This window comes from Gymnoscopelus braueri (assembly GCF_963280865.1).
Source record: "Gymnoscopelus braueri genome assembly, chromosome: 12".
Classification (NCBI taxonomy): Eukaryota; Metazoa; Chordata; class Actinopteri; order Myctophiformes; family Myctophidae; genus Gymnoscopelus; species Gymnoscopelus braueri.
The window spans coordinates 40,647,988-40,664,735 of NC_137614.1; the positions used below are offsets into that span (position 1 = coordinate 40,647,988).

The 16,748-nt window shown below is 41.7% G+C and overlaps 1 protein-coding gene across 1 annotated transcript in view; it reads left to right on the forward strand.

Annotated features, from left to right (window-relative positions):
* Positions 1 to 16,670, forward strand: part of sema3ga (sema domain, immunoglobulin domain (Ig), short basic domain, secreted, (semaphorin) 3Ga) — a 21,128-nt gene extending 4,458 nt beyond the window's left edge. The window contains exons 3-18 of the mRNA XM_080444967.1: positions 5,206 to 5,366; positions 7,426 to 7,488; positions 8,002 to 8,121; positions 9,105 to 9,198; positions 9,327 to 9,446; positions 9,672 to 9,817; positions 10,487 to 10,601; positions 11,997 to 12,066; positions 12,167 to 12,311; positions 12,613 to 12,835; positions 12,982 to 13,070; positions 13,419 to 13,460; positions 13,566 to 13,723; positions 14,426 to 14,493; positions 14,838 to 14,965; positions 15,080 to 16,670. Coding sequence (XP_080301093.1) covers positions 5,206 to 5,366; positions 7,426 to 7,488; positions 8,002 to 8,121; positions 9,105 to 9,198; positions 9,327 to 9,446; positions 9,672 to 9,817; positions 10,487 to 10,601; positions 11,997 to 12,066; positions 12,167 to 12,311; positions 12,613 to 12,835; positions 12,982 to 13,070; positions 13,419 to 13,460; positions 13,566 to 13,723; positions 14,426 to 14,493; positions 14,838 to 14,965; positions 15,080 to 15,508 — 2,171 coding nt within the window. The 3' untranslated portion in view covers positions 15,509 to 16,670. The remainder of the gene's footprint in view (positions 1 to 5,205; positions 5,367 to 7,425; positions 7,489 to 8,001; positions 8,122 to 9,104; positions 9,199 to 9,326; positions 9,447 to 9,671; positions 9,818 to 10,486; positions 10,602 to 11,996; positions 12,067 to 12,166; positions 12,312 to 12,612; positions 12,836 to 12,981; positions 13,071 to 13,418; positions 13,461 to 13,565; positions 13,724 to 14,425; positions 14,494 to 14,837; positions 14,966 to 15,079) is intronic.
* The last annotated feature ends 78 nt before the right edge of the window (positions 16,671 to 16,748 follow it).

Consider the following 16,748-nt stretch of genomic DNA (forward strand, 5'->3'; position numbering starts at 1 on the left):
CAATTGCTCGTAGCTTTCATGTTCTTTGCTTTACAGATTTGTGTTCACATGATTGGCGTCTTGTTAGACACCGATAACTACTGTATATAAAAAACCTGTTTGATTTACATGAGCAGCTAGTTAGAATCAGGCCTGTGGTGGCACGCCGGTGGATGACCGGATAGCGTCGTAAACACTGCTTAATCGATTCTATGTCCTTCCCTGTCTCTACCCTCAGTTTCCTGTCTTTCTATTATCCCATCTAAAAATAAAAACGCAAAAAAGCCCCCTCCAACAAATATATTAACTACACACACCCGCACACATACCTGACATACCTCATCGTATGACGGATAGTGAAAATAGTTTCAATATTTAAATAAAAATGTCAACTTCGTTGATTTCACTATTTCAATTAGGAAGAAGATCTGGACTGGATCCGCAGATCTGGATCCGAATCTTCAAATAGTAAAATAATCAACAGGAAGTGGACTGTTTTATATATAAAAAGGTTTTGTAATGTCACATACAGTATTGTCAGGATCTGCTTTGTTTGCTTTCATTTATGTGCTAAACGTTTGGCTTTGAGACCTGTTGCACCTTGCAGCGTAACTGCGAAAATGTTTTGGATTATCATTTTCTAATCAATGGAGCAACTACTGAAGATATCTCACCAATATTTGGAGTAACATAATGGCAAGGTTACGACCTCTACCAAAAGTGTCATTTTGCTTTTAAAATGAAAGAGTTATGGCCCAAGTTGAGGTGAATAACACAGACCGACTTTGGCCTCAAAGGGTTCTGACAGCTGTGATAAATCAACAATTGTATGTGCCTACAATAGATTCTACACTGAAACTGAAATCAAAGGTGAATTCAACACAATTTATTTTGCAGCTTGAAGGCAGTTTGCACTGCCTTTGACCCTTGACACTAATCTCATTCAGCAAACAGCTTATAGTGCGCACACTAATGTAGAAGAGAGTTTTTGTCATACTTGAGGTAATATATGCGATAGCCGGGCCAACAAGTGACAACTGAGAAGTGCTAAGTTATTATTATGACACGTAGGCCGCCAAAATCAGTCCATTCATAGGAGTCAATAAGTAACCCTTCCCCCGAATCCCAGAGAATCGGTGGAAAAGTGGGATTTACTCCCCAACTCTGTTTTCTGCCATTGGAAGGATTTATTGTTCATTGTTTGTGACAGGGACACTCTTTGTTCTCCTAGGCGCCTGTGGAGGAGGTTTTGGGAGGGGGGTCGGGGTGGGCATGTGACTTCTCTGAATGAAAATGCCCGCCTTGGTGACAATCTGGGTACCAGAGGCCTGCAGGGGATAGAGTTCTCACATTGTTCTCCGCTGTCTCTGGGAAGTTGTGTGATCCACACTTCAGAAGGACTGACGGACTCTGATTTAACTGTGACTCAGGATTGCTAGACAGCAAAATATGTTGTTTGATAAAAGCCACATTCTAGAATCTCTTGTTCACTCAATGCGTTCAGTATCTCTGTATCTTCACTTTGAACCCAGCATCCCTATTCTGGGGCGAACATTTGGACCACACACTAGTGGTCAATGGACCACTAGTTGAGAAACAGTGCACTAAATGACCCGGTGACCTAATATGACGAGTCAATGTTGTCAGTTACTGGGAAGTAGAAGGTCAAGAACTTGCACAGAAAAGGGAATTAGAATCTCAAGAAGGGAAAGTGTACCGATTTGCCTGGTTGAGTCATTATTAGGAAATGTGCCCATATACAGTAATTGCATGTGTCTGCTCGCTCATACATAAGTTACAAATCAGTTTATCAGTTAACATGAGTTTAATATGGAAGGCTGGATAACGTAACAGAACATAATAAGGGTAGGATTAGGAATGTGGTTCTCAATCTTTTCTGAGCTCTGGACCACTAGCATAATATTTCAGTTAAATAATTACTGTTAATCAAGGGCTTGGTCAAATGTGTTAGTATCGTGCAACAAATTATATTAAGCCCTTAACAGTCATTATTTAAGAACATGTGTCCATGGACCATTGGTTGAGAAACAGTGTTATAAAGGCTTATGAGTATTTGAGTTTGTATAACTATAATTGTGTTATAAGACAATTATAATGCCTTATAGACATGGGATGCATAGCAAATGTTAACAAAAAGCTAATCTTAGCCCATATCCTCACCCAACACATCAGTGGTCCGCAGGTTGATTCTTAGTCAGGATGTTGGTCCCTGGTTCATAATCAGTTGAAAACCCCTGGTATATAGGGTTTACGGGGTTAGAGCAGTGGTTCTCAAACATTTTCATTTCAAGGACCCCCAAATTGATATATGTTCGGATGTGGACCCCCTTTTGAAAAGATGTTGTGTCAGGGACACCCATAAGAGCATATATTTCTGTTGTTAGAATATATTTAGTGCAGAATTGCCTATACTGCATGTGGGGGACTAGATGACAGTGGAGAGAATGAAGAAAAAATGCAAAAGACACGCTCATCCCAGACCTACTTGGCAGGGTGCTGAATCAACAAAAGTTTCACCATGCAGGAAAAATAAAATCTGCACACCACCAGGTAGCTCCCGTTTCCAAAGATTTATTATAAAGCTGAGTGACGTTTCGAGCACCAAGGCTCAGACTTTATAATAAAGTTTGAGGAAGAGCCTTCGTGCTCAAAATGTCACTCAACTTTATAATAAATTGGAAACCGTTGCTGCCTGGTGTGCAGAATTTATTTTTCCCTACATAGTGGAGAGAGTGAAACCTATGATCTGATTAGTCATTCTCATAGATTCTCTTATTGGGCTAAATAACAATTAAATTAAACTGTTCCTCATTTTACCGAGGATCCCCTGGAACCCCCTCAACGTACGTTGGGGGTCCCCAGACCCCACTTTGAGAACAGCTGTCTTAGAGAGGCTCAGTGTGGACAAGGTAATTGTTCCAGCAGCATTCTAGTGATAACTTGCTATCACTTTGTGCCATGGAAACTCGTAACGGCCTAAGTGATCCTGTTACTTGGAACAAAGTTCCATAACAGCGTTGTTAGAATGTTGTCAGGGGATAAGTGTTTTGTGAATGTTTACTAGATGTAGATGATGCCAGTACATTGTCTGCTATTTACAGAGGATGGGGACATCGATCGTACACAGTCTAGGGGTGTGGTGTTGCTAGTTTTAGCCACTGCTCTGAATCCACTATAACCCTAGTGGAGTTTGGCTAGAAGGTTTGTTATCCTGTGTTTACCTCTCAGGAACAGAACCGGACTTGGCCCCACCTTCCCTAAGACCCCAACCCCTGTCCTGTCAGCCCGGAGATCCGATTGCATGGCTTATTTTAGTGGCACGTCGACTGCATCCTGTTAACGTTGACCTCAGAAGGAAAAGATGGCAGAGGCACTTTGATGTAAATAAAGATATTCTTCCCGCTGCCTGCCTGCAAAGCCCGAAGGTCTCTGATCTGTGATCTGTTATGTGACTGCGGGCCTGTTATCGTTCACATGCCTTAGCCATATGTTAAGACTCTCTCTGTACACATTGTACACAAGGGAAATCCTCAGTGTTAATTTAACTCCTAGAGTGAACAAATGGAACCAAATGGATGTAACGCTGATTTTACCACTACTAATATGTTGCACAACATGTTTTTGTTACTTGGATTTGTTGAGCTTGACCACAAATCCTGAGAATGTTATTTAGATAGCATGTTGTTAGACAGATGCTAGGTTTGATGTTTACCTGGTATCCTAGTTTCTTTGAAGCACTACAGTTCTCTTTGTACTCTATTTATGTGACTATTTACCCTGTCGTTTGTTGACTAGGGTTCAATCAGGCTTACTCAGCTTACTCTGATTTCACACTTGTCACTCTGGATAAGGGTGTGTGCTAAATGCCCAAATTGTAATTGTACAACACAGATTACTATCTGATGTCAATATAAATGAAAGCATTGCGTCAAAGGATAGTTAGGTGGTTATGCATGACTGACACTGTGTACACACAGTAAATCCTGGGTCTTAACAGTTAAATTAAGACTTGGGATTTTGCCTCGGGGGGGATTTAACTGGTTGAAACAATTTACATTTTGAACTGAAGTAGAGTGCTGCAGAGCAAAGTCCATTTACGTCCATTTACCTTGCAGCAAATGAAAATGTTTTAATCAGAGCGTTCAGGGAGAACACGTTGTGAAACAAAAGAGCAGAGACGTTTCCCCCGTTTTCAACATGTCTTAACAACTTCATGCTCTGCTGAACACAGCCGTGCCCGTGATGTGAGGAATTATCCCAGAGTGCAATCGGGCCGCCGGTTTCTTTAGAAACATGCCTTTTTTTCCACTGAGCTCTGCAGGGGCATTTAGTGGCCTAAACTCCATCACACTTGGAGGGCATGAAATATTGAGATCTTAAAAGCAACGCTGTTTCTTAAACTGCTCTGAGACGGGTTATATTTAGTCTTTGACACACATTTGACTGAAAACAAGTGAGAATGGCGTGGTTCTAGGAGGGTTGTGAAGTCATTAGAAAAAATGAGGCATTTCATGTGTGCGTGCCAGAGAAATAGTGTGCACACGTAAGAAAGGGACAACTTTGCTCCCCCTGCTGACTGGTTATAAATGTGTTTGTAATTATTTGTGACCATTTTTCAACTGTTGATGTTCTCAGAATCAGATGGACAGATACTGTGAGTTAGGATATTGTATTGGTCATGTACTGCTCTTTATGTTTACACCCTTCACAATCAAATAAATGGAGATTAACATCTAAAATTGAAAAATAATATTAATTATAAGGACTAATATATGTGAGGACAGTGATCGTCTCTATAAGGACCTGGTAGTAGTTGCAGTATTGCACTCATCACTATAAGAGCATGACATTGCAGTGCCTGCAGTTATATTTGCAAAATTTACATAATGTGACATAGAACATTGATGCTTCATTTAAGAGTTCAAGTTTCAACATTTTATTTGTTAAATCTTCATAAATACATGACTTTTGTGGTTTCTTCATCATTATAAAGTAAAAGTAATAAAATACCAAATAAATCAAGACTAAAAGATCAAATGTAGTACTATATACAGTATACTGGGCATTTATAGTGCAGGTGAATTAAGTGACTGCAGTAATGGTGATAGTGAACAGCACATACATGTGCATTTCTATGTTTGTGTGTATTTGTAAGCTTCTATGTGTTGTGGATGTATTACTTCATGTGTGCACTCTGGTCCACAGAGTTGATGGAGACCCGCGCAGCCAGACCATTCAGTTTCTCTTTCAACACCAGTGACTATCGCATCCTTCTGATGGACCAGGATCAAGGCCGTCTCTACCTGGGCAGCAGAGAGTACCTGGTGGCTCTGGACATGCAGAATGTCAACAAGGAGCCCCTCATTGTACGTATTTTAAGCCTCATTTATACTCTGTAGTACGACGGTGTTGCTTTTAAAAAAGAAGACATATATGCTTTTCGCTTGTAGATCTGTTCTTTTAGGTTCTAATACAGTGACTCAATCTTTTAAAATTCATGGACCCCCATTTGATACATTTGTTTATTTTATTCCTGGGACCCTAATCTACTGTCTAAAATGTTCATTTGAGAGTGTACAGTATCAGATCTTGGGCTTTTCTAAAGAAATTAAGCTCTATATGAAACAAAGGCTTACATACATTTGTACACTCTTAGTTACAGACCCGTAAGGGTCCATTTTATCCCTGGTATCCTGGTTGTCTGGAAGTAATTTGTGCCATGGGTTCCAACTTCCAACAGCAGATCTCCAATGGAATTTTACATTGGGTTTTTGCTAAATTAAGAAATGAAACAAAGACTTATTTATACACCTTTGTAATCCTGTAATCTTGTAATTGAGGTCACTGTAGCTTAGTGGGTAGAGAGGCCGTCTGGTGATCAGAAGGTCGCTGGTTCGACGCCCGGCGCACCCAGCATACATGACGAAGTGTCCTTGAGCAAAACACTTAACTCCTAAAGGGGGCTACATGCTTCCGTCCGAACAAACTTCTTGTGGCCCATAAGAAAAAAGGTTCCTATTGACAAGACACCTTTCATACTCCATACTGCCAACTGTTCTGAGAGGTGCTTCCTCCCCACCTGCCCCCACTCAGTAATCTGATGGAATTAAATTAATCACAGCTGTGTAGCTTGCTCTGTCTCCAGCCGCTGGAGCAAGCGTGTACATCTAGCATGGTTATTTTAATACTTATCGGATATCGGACATTTGGACATTTGTCACGGCGGCATGGATGTTTTCTATTTCTTGCGACAGTTTGTTTGTGCATGGTCACTAGAGGGGGACAGTAGACTCCTCAGCCAACGTCTGTTCACATTGCTTTCATTGCTGACAAAATAGCCTGGTCTGAATGCGGAAATAAAAATAAATATATTTAGACCATCCACCAATCACACTGTCGGAACCGTCCAAACTAAATTCGGACAATAAAGGTGTGCTGGCGCTTATTGATATAACTTTGCAGTTATAACCTACCCTATCCGAACTAGTTCGGACGTCAGATGGGAAGCATGTAGCCCCCTTAGCAGCTCCTCCCGGTGCGCCTCTGAGCAACCATCTGCTGGTTCAAGCTGAAACTGAATTTCCCAGTAAGTAAAGGTCTACCTTCTTCTATCTCTACAAATCATCCCATTTTTGAACCTCACACAATTAATAGAAGTTGAAGAAGAAGAAGCACAAAACAGCTTAAAAAGCTTGAGAGATATTAAACTGTGAAACTCTCCACTGCATAAATACAAAACCCTGAGAGGCATCTGTAATAATAGAGCATCTGTAATAGAGCAAGTCAGTGCCAGAGTTTTGGGTCCAATGCTTGTCGTCCAAAAAGTTAAATAATGGCTGATTTATCGGCCAGACTGATATATCGGTCGTGCACTAATCTGTAGTCTGGCAACTTGGGGGACCCCATGTGCAAACTCACTTCCATCCAACAGTGGCTGTACATGTGTCAGCATAGATCCTCATCTATGCACCAGCGCTACAAGCTTGTACTTTCTTATAATGGGGCGGTAGTAACTCAGTCCAAATGGGTTTAGGAACTGGAGGGTCACAGGTTCAAGTCCAGCACAAACCACAGTATGGAGTGTGGACTGGTAGCAGGAGAAAACTGCTCCTGGGTGTTACTACTTCCAGCCCATCACTCCCACCAACTCTCTGCGCTTGCAGGTCTATTGGTCTTGCATGTGAATGTCTTCAGGCTTTCAGGCGTTTCAGGCTTACGTGTAAAAGAAGAGGCTGGAATTTCCCTATGAGTATTAATTATTGGTATGAATGTGGTGTAATTATTATACCTCCATATCTGGAATCCAGTATCTGGTATCGGTTCCTGGTATCTGGTATTGGCATTGTTCTTTGGATAATTATTATTGCTATTCAGTTATGTAATAATCCCTGGTGTTTGACAGCTGCTGTACGTTTGTCCCTATAGATCCACTGGCCTGCATCTGCAAAGAGGAAGGGAGAATGTCAGATGACTGGGAAGGGAAGACAGGTGGGCTCAAGATTCTATATCCTGATTCTTTCTCATATAGGAAGCAACTGTCCTTTCTGATAGCTGAAAATAGCATAGTATAAATAAGGCTTTACTCCCTTTGGTTCCCAGTGTCTGTCTACCTTATGTGGATTATGCGGTCGACACGCACTGACATTTTGCACCTTAATCCCATGTACAACGCAATGAATTTTGTCTTTTTATTGTGTTTTGTTGTCTAGCACCTTAACTAACGTCCATAAGTATATCATGCACAGTATACGTCTGCTGCTATGCTGCTCACGCACCTTTATATCTTATCTCAGGTACCATGTGTAAATATGTAGATAACTTCTTTGATCTCCTTTCCCCCTTGCCCCCCTCTCTTCTTCTTCCCTTTCTTTTTTTTTCTATGGAAATAACGATACAATGGGAACTATGCACGAAAACGAATTTCACCCACTTTTTTACTTCTGTAAACCTGTGATGTGACAATATGATGATGAATCTGATGATTCTGATACTGATTCCCAGGGAGAGTGTGCCAACTTTGTGCGGTTGATCGAGCCATGGAATCGTACTCACCTGTACACCTGTGGAACCGGAGCGTACCAACCTATCTGCACCTTCATCAACAGAGGATGGAGGTCTGAGGTGAGCACCAAAGAATAGCTTTAAACCCTCAAAACAAGTCTTATTATAGACGGCAAAATAAAATAATACAAGCATAGAATAAGTCAATTTAAAGGTAGAATAAGTGATATTTTTTGGTTAAAACAAAAAGTATTTTGTTAAAAAGTTAAAGCACTATATTATGTCTATAGTAATTATTGCTATAGAGTGTTTGTTCAGTAACAGGGGTCTCCCTGTCTCTCGGGCTCTTTAATAAACAGAAAATACATTTTCAGGTGGGTTGCATCATCAGCCAATCAGGAAAGAGTACCTATTTATCAGCTTCAATTGTAGAGTTCCAGTTCCAATTTTGTCTGCTCATTTCTTAGTGCCATCACTTCCAATTTCACTTGTTGTTTCACATCTGTATCCTGTGAGTTCTCTCTCTTGATTTGTTAAAATTAGTACTCCGACCTGAAAATGCATTTTTTTGCTTACTAAATAACTGGAGAGACAGGGAGACTCCTGTTACTGAACAAACATTCTATATCAATATAGAATTATTATCAGAAAACACTTATTTTAACAAAAAATTATATCACTTACCCTACCTTTAATAATAATAAAACCTAACAAAGAAGAAATTGGAATCAATTCTGATTATCTAGGGAGAAAAGTTTTATGCACATCAAACCTTCACCTTCACCTTCACCTATCCCATAACCCCGGAGGGTCGTTGGGGCACCACATGCACATCAAACAATAACGGTTAATAATAGTTGTTTCTGATCACCTCATTTAGCCCAGTCTAATCACCCTGTCATAGATCAAAAAGAGACAACCGCCCACCCCTGCTTTACAGCAAAGTTTCCCTGCAGTAGAGCTGGGAACATAAATATTTCAGGAGTACAAACTGGGCCACTGATTCATCATATTAACATTAATATTAATTTTCCATATTCCCTTGTGACATTTTAGCAGTCTATTTTTACGGGTTCCGCTCATTTTATCATGTGTCTTGGCAGGACTACCTTTTCAGGCTGGTTCCTGGGTATGTCGACTCGGGGAAGGGGAAATGTTCCTACGACCCCAACCAGGAGAACATTGCTGTTCTGATCAGTAAGACTGATTTCTTTTTATACGGTTCAGTACATTCGTCTCAGGAGGCTAAAATAACACCAGACCTTTGAATTCCCTTGAACCACAATCTGTCCTGTCTCTGTTGTGGTCTTATCACATCTGTGCAGATGGGAACCTCTACGCTGGAGTCCACATTGACTTTATGAGTACAGACGCAGCTCTCTTTAGGACCATGGGGGGCAGAGCAGTGATCAGAACGGAGCAGTATGACTCCCGCTGGATGAATGGTGAGTCAGTGCGTGTGCGTCGATATAAAATATGTTGTTAATAAATGATCAAAGTGATTGTTTTATGATTCCTTTCACTGTATTTGACAACTCTCTCTCTCTCCTGTATTTGACAACTATCTCTCTCTCTTTCTCTCTCTCTCTCTTTCTCTCTTTCTGTCTTTCTTTCTTTCTTTCTTTCTTTCTTTCTTTCTTTCTTTCTTTCTTTCTTTCTCTCTCTCCTAGAGCCCGTGTTTATTACGATCCAACAGATCCCTGACAGTGCTGAGAGGAACGATGACAAGCTCTACTTCTTCTTCCGTGAGAAGACTCTGGATTCGGGTGGCGGGTCGAGTCCTGGCGTGGTGGCCCGGGTGGGGAGGGTGTGTCTGGTGAGTCTCACACACACTGAAAAGGAAGTCACGTAACGCCGGACACTATAGTCTACACATCATTCAGCGGTTCGCTGGTTCCCAAACTTTTCTGGATGAGGGCCCACTTGAAAATCTTGACGGCGTTCGTGGCCCACCCATCTGATGACTTAACACGGCAGCCGAAAGGCTGCCGTGTTAAGTCATCAGTCATCAGTCATCTGACGTGTTAAGTCATCAGTCATCAGTCATCTGACGTGTTAAGTCATCAGTCATCTGACGACTTAACACGGCAGCCGAAAGGCCGCCGTCAGATGGGCTGCCGTCAGATGGGTGGGCCGCATGCATTTTCAGAACATGTTTATTTTAATGATCAATCGATCAATCAATTGGATCAATGGAACCCACGTAGTATACATTTAAAAAAGAAATATTGGTACAGTATCACTGTTAAAACAACATTTTCAAGGTTTTAAAGAAAACAATGTCATTTTTTAAACAATTACTTTTGAATATTATTGTTATATAATCATTAAAACGTTAGTGTTTTGCCAATTACTTGGGGGTCCACTTGCAGCACCCTCTTGCCTGTTGCAAGTGGGCATGTGGGCCCTAGCCCGCAAGTTGTGAATCACTGGTCTACACGGTTTCATATTGAGCTCCAACATTATTTTCCAACTCTCTGAGCAGAACGACGAGGGCGGTCAGAAGTCCCTGGTGAACCGCTGGACCACGTACCTGAAGGCTCGTCTCATCTGCTCCGTGATAGGAGAGGACGGCGTGGAGACGGCGTTTGATGAACTGTGTAATGCTGCAATAAAATCACTCACTTGACCATTTTGGGGAATAGGCCAGTGGTTTTCAACCCCTTTCATATCAAGGTCCATTATTTATTCGGCATTTGAGCCATGGACCACCATTTGATGAGATTTGGACTCTCAGACCCAAGAATAGAACATTTTGTTATCGTTGGATACGATTTTGTCCACAATTCCATGCTGTATTGATGTTACATTACATTACATTACAGTCATTTAGCAGACGCTTTTATCCAAAGCGACTTACAATAAGTGTATTCAACATAGGTAGGGAACGAAAACTACTAATCACCAGAAGTCTTTAGTGCATTTTCTGCAAAAACAAGCAACCAAGAGTATACCTAGCGCTAAGGTAAAAGTGCAATATATCAGCTACCTATTTCCTTAAACAGATGAGACAAAATAGCTAAATCAAATTAGCATGAGCTAAAACAAATAAGTGTATCGACTAAACAAGATCCAATAAACAATCCAATAATCCAATAAACAATACAGCAATAGAAAACAAGCGTTCGTACAACTAGTTAACAACAAGTAGGTCAGGCAGAGAGGAAGGGTAGTGTTTCCTGAAGAGGTGGGTTTTCAGTCTGCGGCGAAATATGGGCAGTGACTCTGCCCATATTTGTTGGTACCATATGAGAGATAACAGGCACACGTTGATCAAATTAACAATTCTTTAATTAAGTAATGCAGATGTTTATCGGTAATTCAACTCTTGAGAGCGTAAATTGAAACCAAATGGACCCGTAAGGGTCCATTTGGTTTCATTTTACGCTCTCAAGTTAATGAGATTAATGATTAATTGCATGGTCATTAATTGCATGGTCAAATCGATCGATACCGATATTGCAATACAAGTTAACAGTCTGGTTTACCTTACACCTGTTATATAGTCAGTGTAATTCTGTGTGCAGATATAGAATTCTAAAAAGAAACCAGTGCATTGTTATTACCTGATATATTAGACCTACTGATGAACACACACACTGTTTCCAAGTGTCTGCTTTCACCACTGAAAGTTCATACAGGCTAAAAATATTTTGATATCGGCCTGATAATGATATTGGCTTTTCAAGTAAATATAGGCAGATACCGATATGGTGAACGACAAACATTTAAAAAATGTTAAAGTTTTCAAAGGTTTAAAAAAATAGCAGACCTACAATTCAGAGCTCACAATACGTTGCATCTCGCAGGTGAAATTCAGTTGTCATAGCAGCAATGACGAATTTGGTGTGAATGCGTGGGTAGGCTTTGCACCCCCAGGCCAGGTGTGGCTTGAGCTTGTAGATCGGCTCTTTTTGCTCGAGTATGAAATAGACCAACTGTGTTGTAATTGTAGCCGTTTGTGTTATTGATCGGGCCATTTAAATATCTTCCAGGGGATGTGTTTATCCAGCCGACGCAAGATGAAAGGAACCCTGTGGTTTATGCTCTCTTCACTACAGCTGGGTGAGCAGATTAACCATATGTGGAGAATTCAGATATATATCGTACTACACAGCCATTTATCTGTTTTATGTTTCTGATTGCCTCTCCCCCTGTGTTCCAGCTCTGTGTTCAAGGGTTCAGCAGTGTGTGTGTATTCCATGGCTGATATACGCAATGTCTTCAATGGCCCCTTCGCCCACAAGCATGGACACAATTACCAATGGACGGAATATACAGGAAAGATCCCCTATCCTCGGCCTGGAACAGTACGTCTCATATGAATCAAGAATCAAATGGGGGTTTACACACGGATTGCATTGACCCCGAATGTACATTTGTTTACATTTGTAAACTCTCTGTCTGTCTCTCTGCCTTGTTCTGCATCTCTCCATTCCTGAAATGTGTAATCTTGACCTTGATGATGTTGACATTGAGGTTTTTGCCCCAAAAGTTAATCATCTGTTCAAAGCATCAGTTATTTTGTTCAAAGACTCATGCAGGGTACAACATTTGTTCATATTTTTACAACATTATAAGACATCACCTCTCTCTTCTTCCTGTACCCAGTGTCCGGGAGGGACGTTCACCCCTGGAATCCACTCATCCAAACACTTCTCAGACGAGGCTGTGAACTTCATCAGAGCTCATCCCTTGATGCACCACCCAGTGTATCCGATCCAACGTCGCCCTCTAGTGGTGAGGACCGGCGTGGACTACCGCTTCACTGCCCTGGTGGTGGACCAGGTGGATGCAGTGGATGGACGGTATGAGGTGCTCTTCCTGGGGACAGGTGAGAGATAGGCAACTACCATACGATTTGATCCAGTAACTAGGTTGTCAAGACACAAAACTAATTCAGATTGCTTGAATTATAGGTAACTTAAGTACCAAAAAATATGATTGATCTTTTGTTTATATACCCTTCTTCCACTACAGATCGTGGCACGGTCCAAAAGATTATCGTTTTGCCCAAAGACCCGACCAGCATGGAGGAACTCACTTTGGAAGAAGTCGAGGTTTTCAGGGTATGTCTTAAGTATGTAACTGTGATTAGTTTAATTTGAATAATTGATATTGTGTGTTTTTAATTTACAGCATTGCATTCTGCGTGTACAAAAACTAAATTTCGCTGTACATGTACAATCACAATAAAGTTAAGTAAATGTAACCACATTAAGGCAGTATATAGGCTAACATTTTGTAAAATAGCAAAAATAGCTAATCTACAAGCTTGTAGATCGGCTATTTTTGCTGTTCTTTGTACGACAAATTATATTAGAGATTAAGAGATTTCATTGTCCCAAAGATACTCCAGTACTGATCTCAAATGTTGAGCTATAGTGATGTCTTTTTTTTTAACGTTGTATTCACAGACCAGGGCTGCTGTCAAAACAATGAAGATATCTTCCAAAAGGGTAAGAGAAAGTCCTCTCTGTGAAACAGTGACAGTGATGGATATTTGATGCATTCACCAGCATACTAAATGGAGAATCATTTGGTCTTGTTCATCCCCCCAACAGCAACAGCTGTATGTGTCATCAGATGCGGGGCTGACCCAGGTGTCACTGCACCGCTGCGGAGCGTACGGAGGGGCCTGTTCCGACTGCTGCCTGGCACGAGACCCTTACTGTGCCTGGGATGGAGAAAGCTGCTCCGCATTCACCCCTTCAACCAAGAGGTTAGAGGTCATCTCATGTCGCCATAGCAAGAAATGCATGACTTTATAAATCACTTGAGAGTCGAGAACAAGGCAGGTGCGCCGACAGCGAGGCCTTGAGGCTTGTGAGGCGCACCCAAGTGAGGTGCTAGGTGATGGAGTGCCTGCACCAAGGAGCCTCGCGCATCAACGAAGCGCACTGTCCGAGTTGGCTAGCCATGATGGATGGCTCCCTTCCTCCGCGCATAACCCACTCCCTCCGTGTGCCTCAGCGATTGGGGGTAGAAGATTTCCACCATATACTGTACATCGTAGCATACATACACGCTGCTGAGAGTGGTGTCATCAATGTGTGAATGATCAACTTTATTGTTAGTTGAAGTTAATTAATTATAAAAAATAATCTATTTTAATACAATATTTTTTCGATGGATTGTTTTTTACTCGCTTCTCGATTATTTCCTCAATCAAATAATCGCTAAGAAAATATTGATAGTTGCAGGCTTGCAGCCCTACTTAGTTCTAAATGCTCATCTTCTTGGGCGTGATGGTGTGTCATCAACCACATAATTACGATGTCCTGTTGGTTCGATACCAGCTGGCGTGTCTTCCCCCCTCTCTGCTTCAGTTTCCTGTCTCTCTCTATGCTGTCCTGTCCTGTATATTAAATGCATGAACAAAGTGCCCTAAAATGAACCTGTAAATGGTGTTCTGTTGTCTCAGGAGGAGCAGGAGACAGGATGTGAAGCACGGCGATCCACTGAGGCTGTGCAGAGGGTTCAATGCCAAAGGTTTGCCTGTTTTTATGTTTTTTTTTAACCACATGAACCCTAGGGTCCCTATTCTGGGCATGTCATCATAATATGCTAACATCCTATATCATAGGCAAACGTTCAAGTCAAAATAGCCGATGTGGTGGCCGAGTACAGACCCATAGGGAACACCGGTCAACAAAGTATGGGTTTAAGTGGTTAATAAGGGCTCTGGGGTAAGAATGAGGATTCTCACTAAAAATATCAGTTAAGGGTGCCCTGGTGGCTCACAGAGTAAGAGCACATACCACACAAATAAGGCTTATGGCTATATCTGTTTATCCTGTTTCTCACCTCTTGTATTTTTTTCCCAACACGTTCAGTGGAAAAACGTTTGACAGAAACGATGCAGTTTGGCGTTGAGGGCAGCAGTGCGTTCCTAGAGTGTCAGCCTCGCTCCCCTCATACCACCGTCAAGTGGCTTTTCCAGAGAGACGGCAGGAGGAAAGTGGTGAGCAATAAGAGATAGATCTATTCAAAAGATAACCCACATTCCTGCAGAAGACCCACCTTGAACCTGCAGTCCCCTCAATGTGACTTGCTTTGTCTTTTCTTTGCTGTGAAGCTCAACCGCGAGGGCGGAGTGGTGAAGACCCACCACGGCGTCCTGCTGCAGAACCTCAACCGATCGGACGCAGGGCTCTACCACTGCCTGGCCACGGAGAACAACTTCAAACACACCATGGCCCGCGTGGCGCTGCGCATCCTTGACCGAGACATTGTGGTGGCGCTCACCTCGCCGGACGACGAAGAGACGACTCGCAACGGCGGTCCCCCGCATGGACGCAGCAGCCACAACAACCACCAACACCACAGTGTCCCTCGTCAACCTCAAACGCTAGCGTCCCCCGTCCCGACTCCCTTCCCCCCGGAGATTAGACTGATAAACCAGTACTGCCAGTCCTACTGGGAACAGCTCAGCCCCAAACAACGACAGCAGCGTAAACGCACCAGCCGCAGACACACAGAGAGTCAGGAAGAGGGTCTCGGATAGAGACAACGATGCTGGTACTGGACCCTCCAGGGTGGACTTCCATATTAGACACCCCCCCTCCCCCCACCCACTCATCCCTCCGACTAATGCTTAATTTATACGGCGCCATACGACAGTGTCACATGCTGAAAACAGCCGATCTACAAGCTCACAACACGTCACAGACACAGCGCGTTGTGAGCTCATAGTTCGGCTGTTTTTGTCACGCGACACCGTCGTACGACGAATTATAAATCGGGTTTGAGACAGGTGATGCTCTCATGTCATTCACATGTATCTCAAAATAGAGGTGTAATATATTGATTTTGAATATAATATATGGTCATGATCCATTGAGTCATTATTGTATTATATGATATTAATTAAATAAGGATGTAATTGGAAAATATTTTGCATGCTCAGTTGTTCGTAAATTGTCCGCTGTTTGGTTTTCAACGATTATAATGTCTGTATGGTCAGGTGTAGTAGTGTATTTTAGCAAACTAATTCCATTGGATGTTGTCATGTGTTGTTGCTGTCCCACGACCCAGTGGCCTGTGTATGTATTGAATATATGATATGACATGCCCCTATGACATACAGTATTCTTCCAGTTATGCACTTTGATGGTGGTGGCTTTAGAGGGAATGAGGGCTCTTTGCACACTAAATATAGTGGACATTTTTATATACAAGCCTTTTCAAAAATGGGAATGAAACTGGCACAGGTTTGGCGTTTTCTACATAATATGCTTCCAAATGTAACAAATGCTCTTTTTGCTGGAGGGACACGTAAGGGTAAATAATTCAGAACCACCCTTAATTTTAATGTGAGTAAAACGTTGTGTGCAGTCAATCCTACACTGGAAACCAAATGCATAAAGACTTAAAAATTCTCGAATTGGCCTGTATCCAGTCTTATATGTTATTTATTTTACATATTTACTCAGTCACACAGTTTTATTAATATAATAAAGCCACCAGTGACTATGTTGCAGTTAAAGAGAGCAAAGAATTGATGGTTTTGTGTCAAGCAAAAGCTGCTTCCAATCGTACTGATTACAAAATAAAAGCCCCAACAATAACCTGTGTATTCAATTTGCTGTGAAAGTTGCAACATTCATTGGCGTTGATCAGACTTAATTGTGTTTATCCATAGTGCCCCCATGTGGTAGGTTGGGGACATTATTTATTGCAAAAATGAAAAAACAACCTCTAGTAATAAACATTAACTATAATAAAATAACAAATCAGAAAAACAA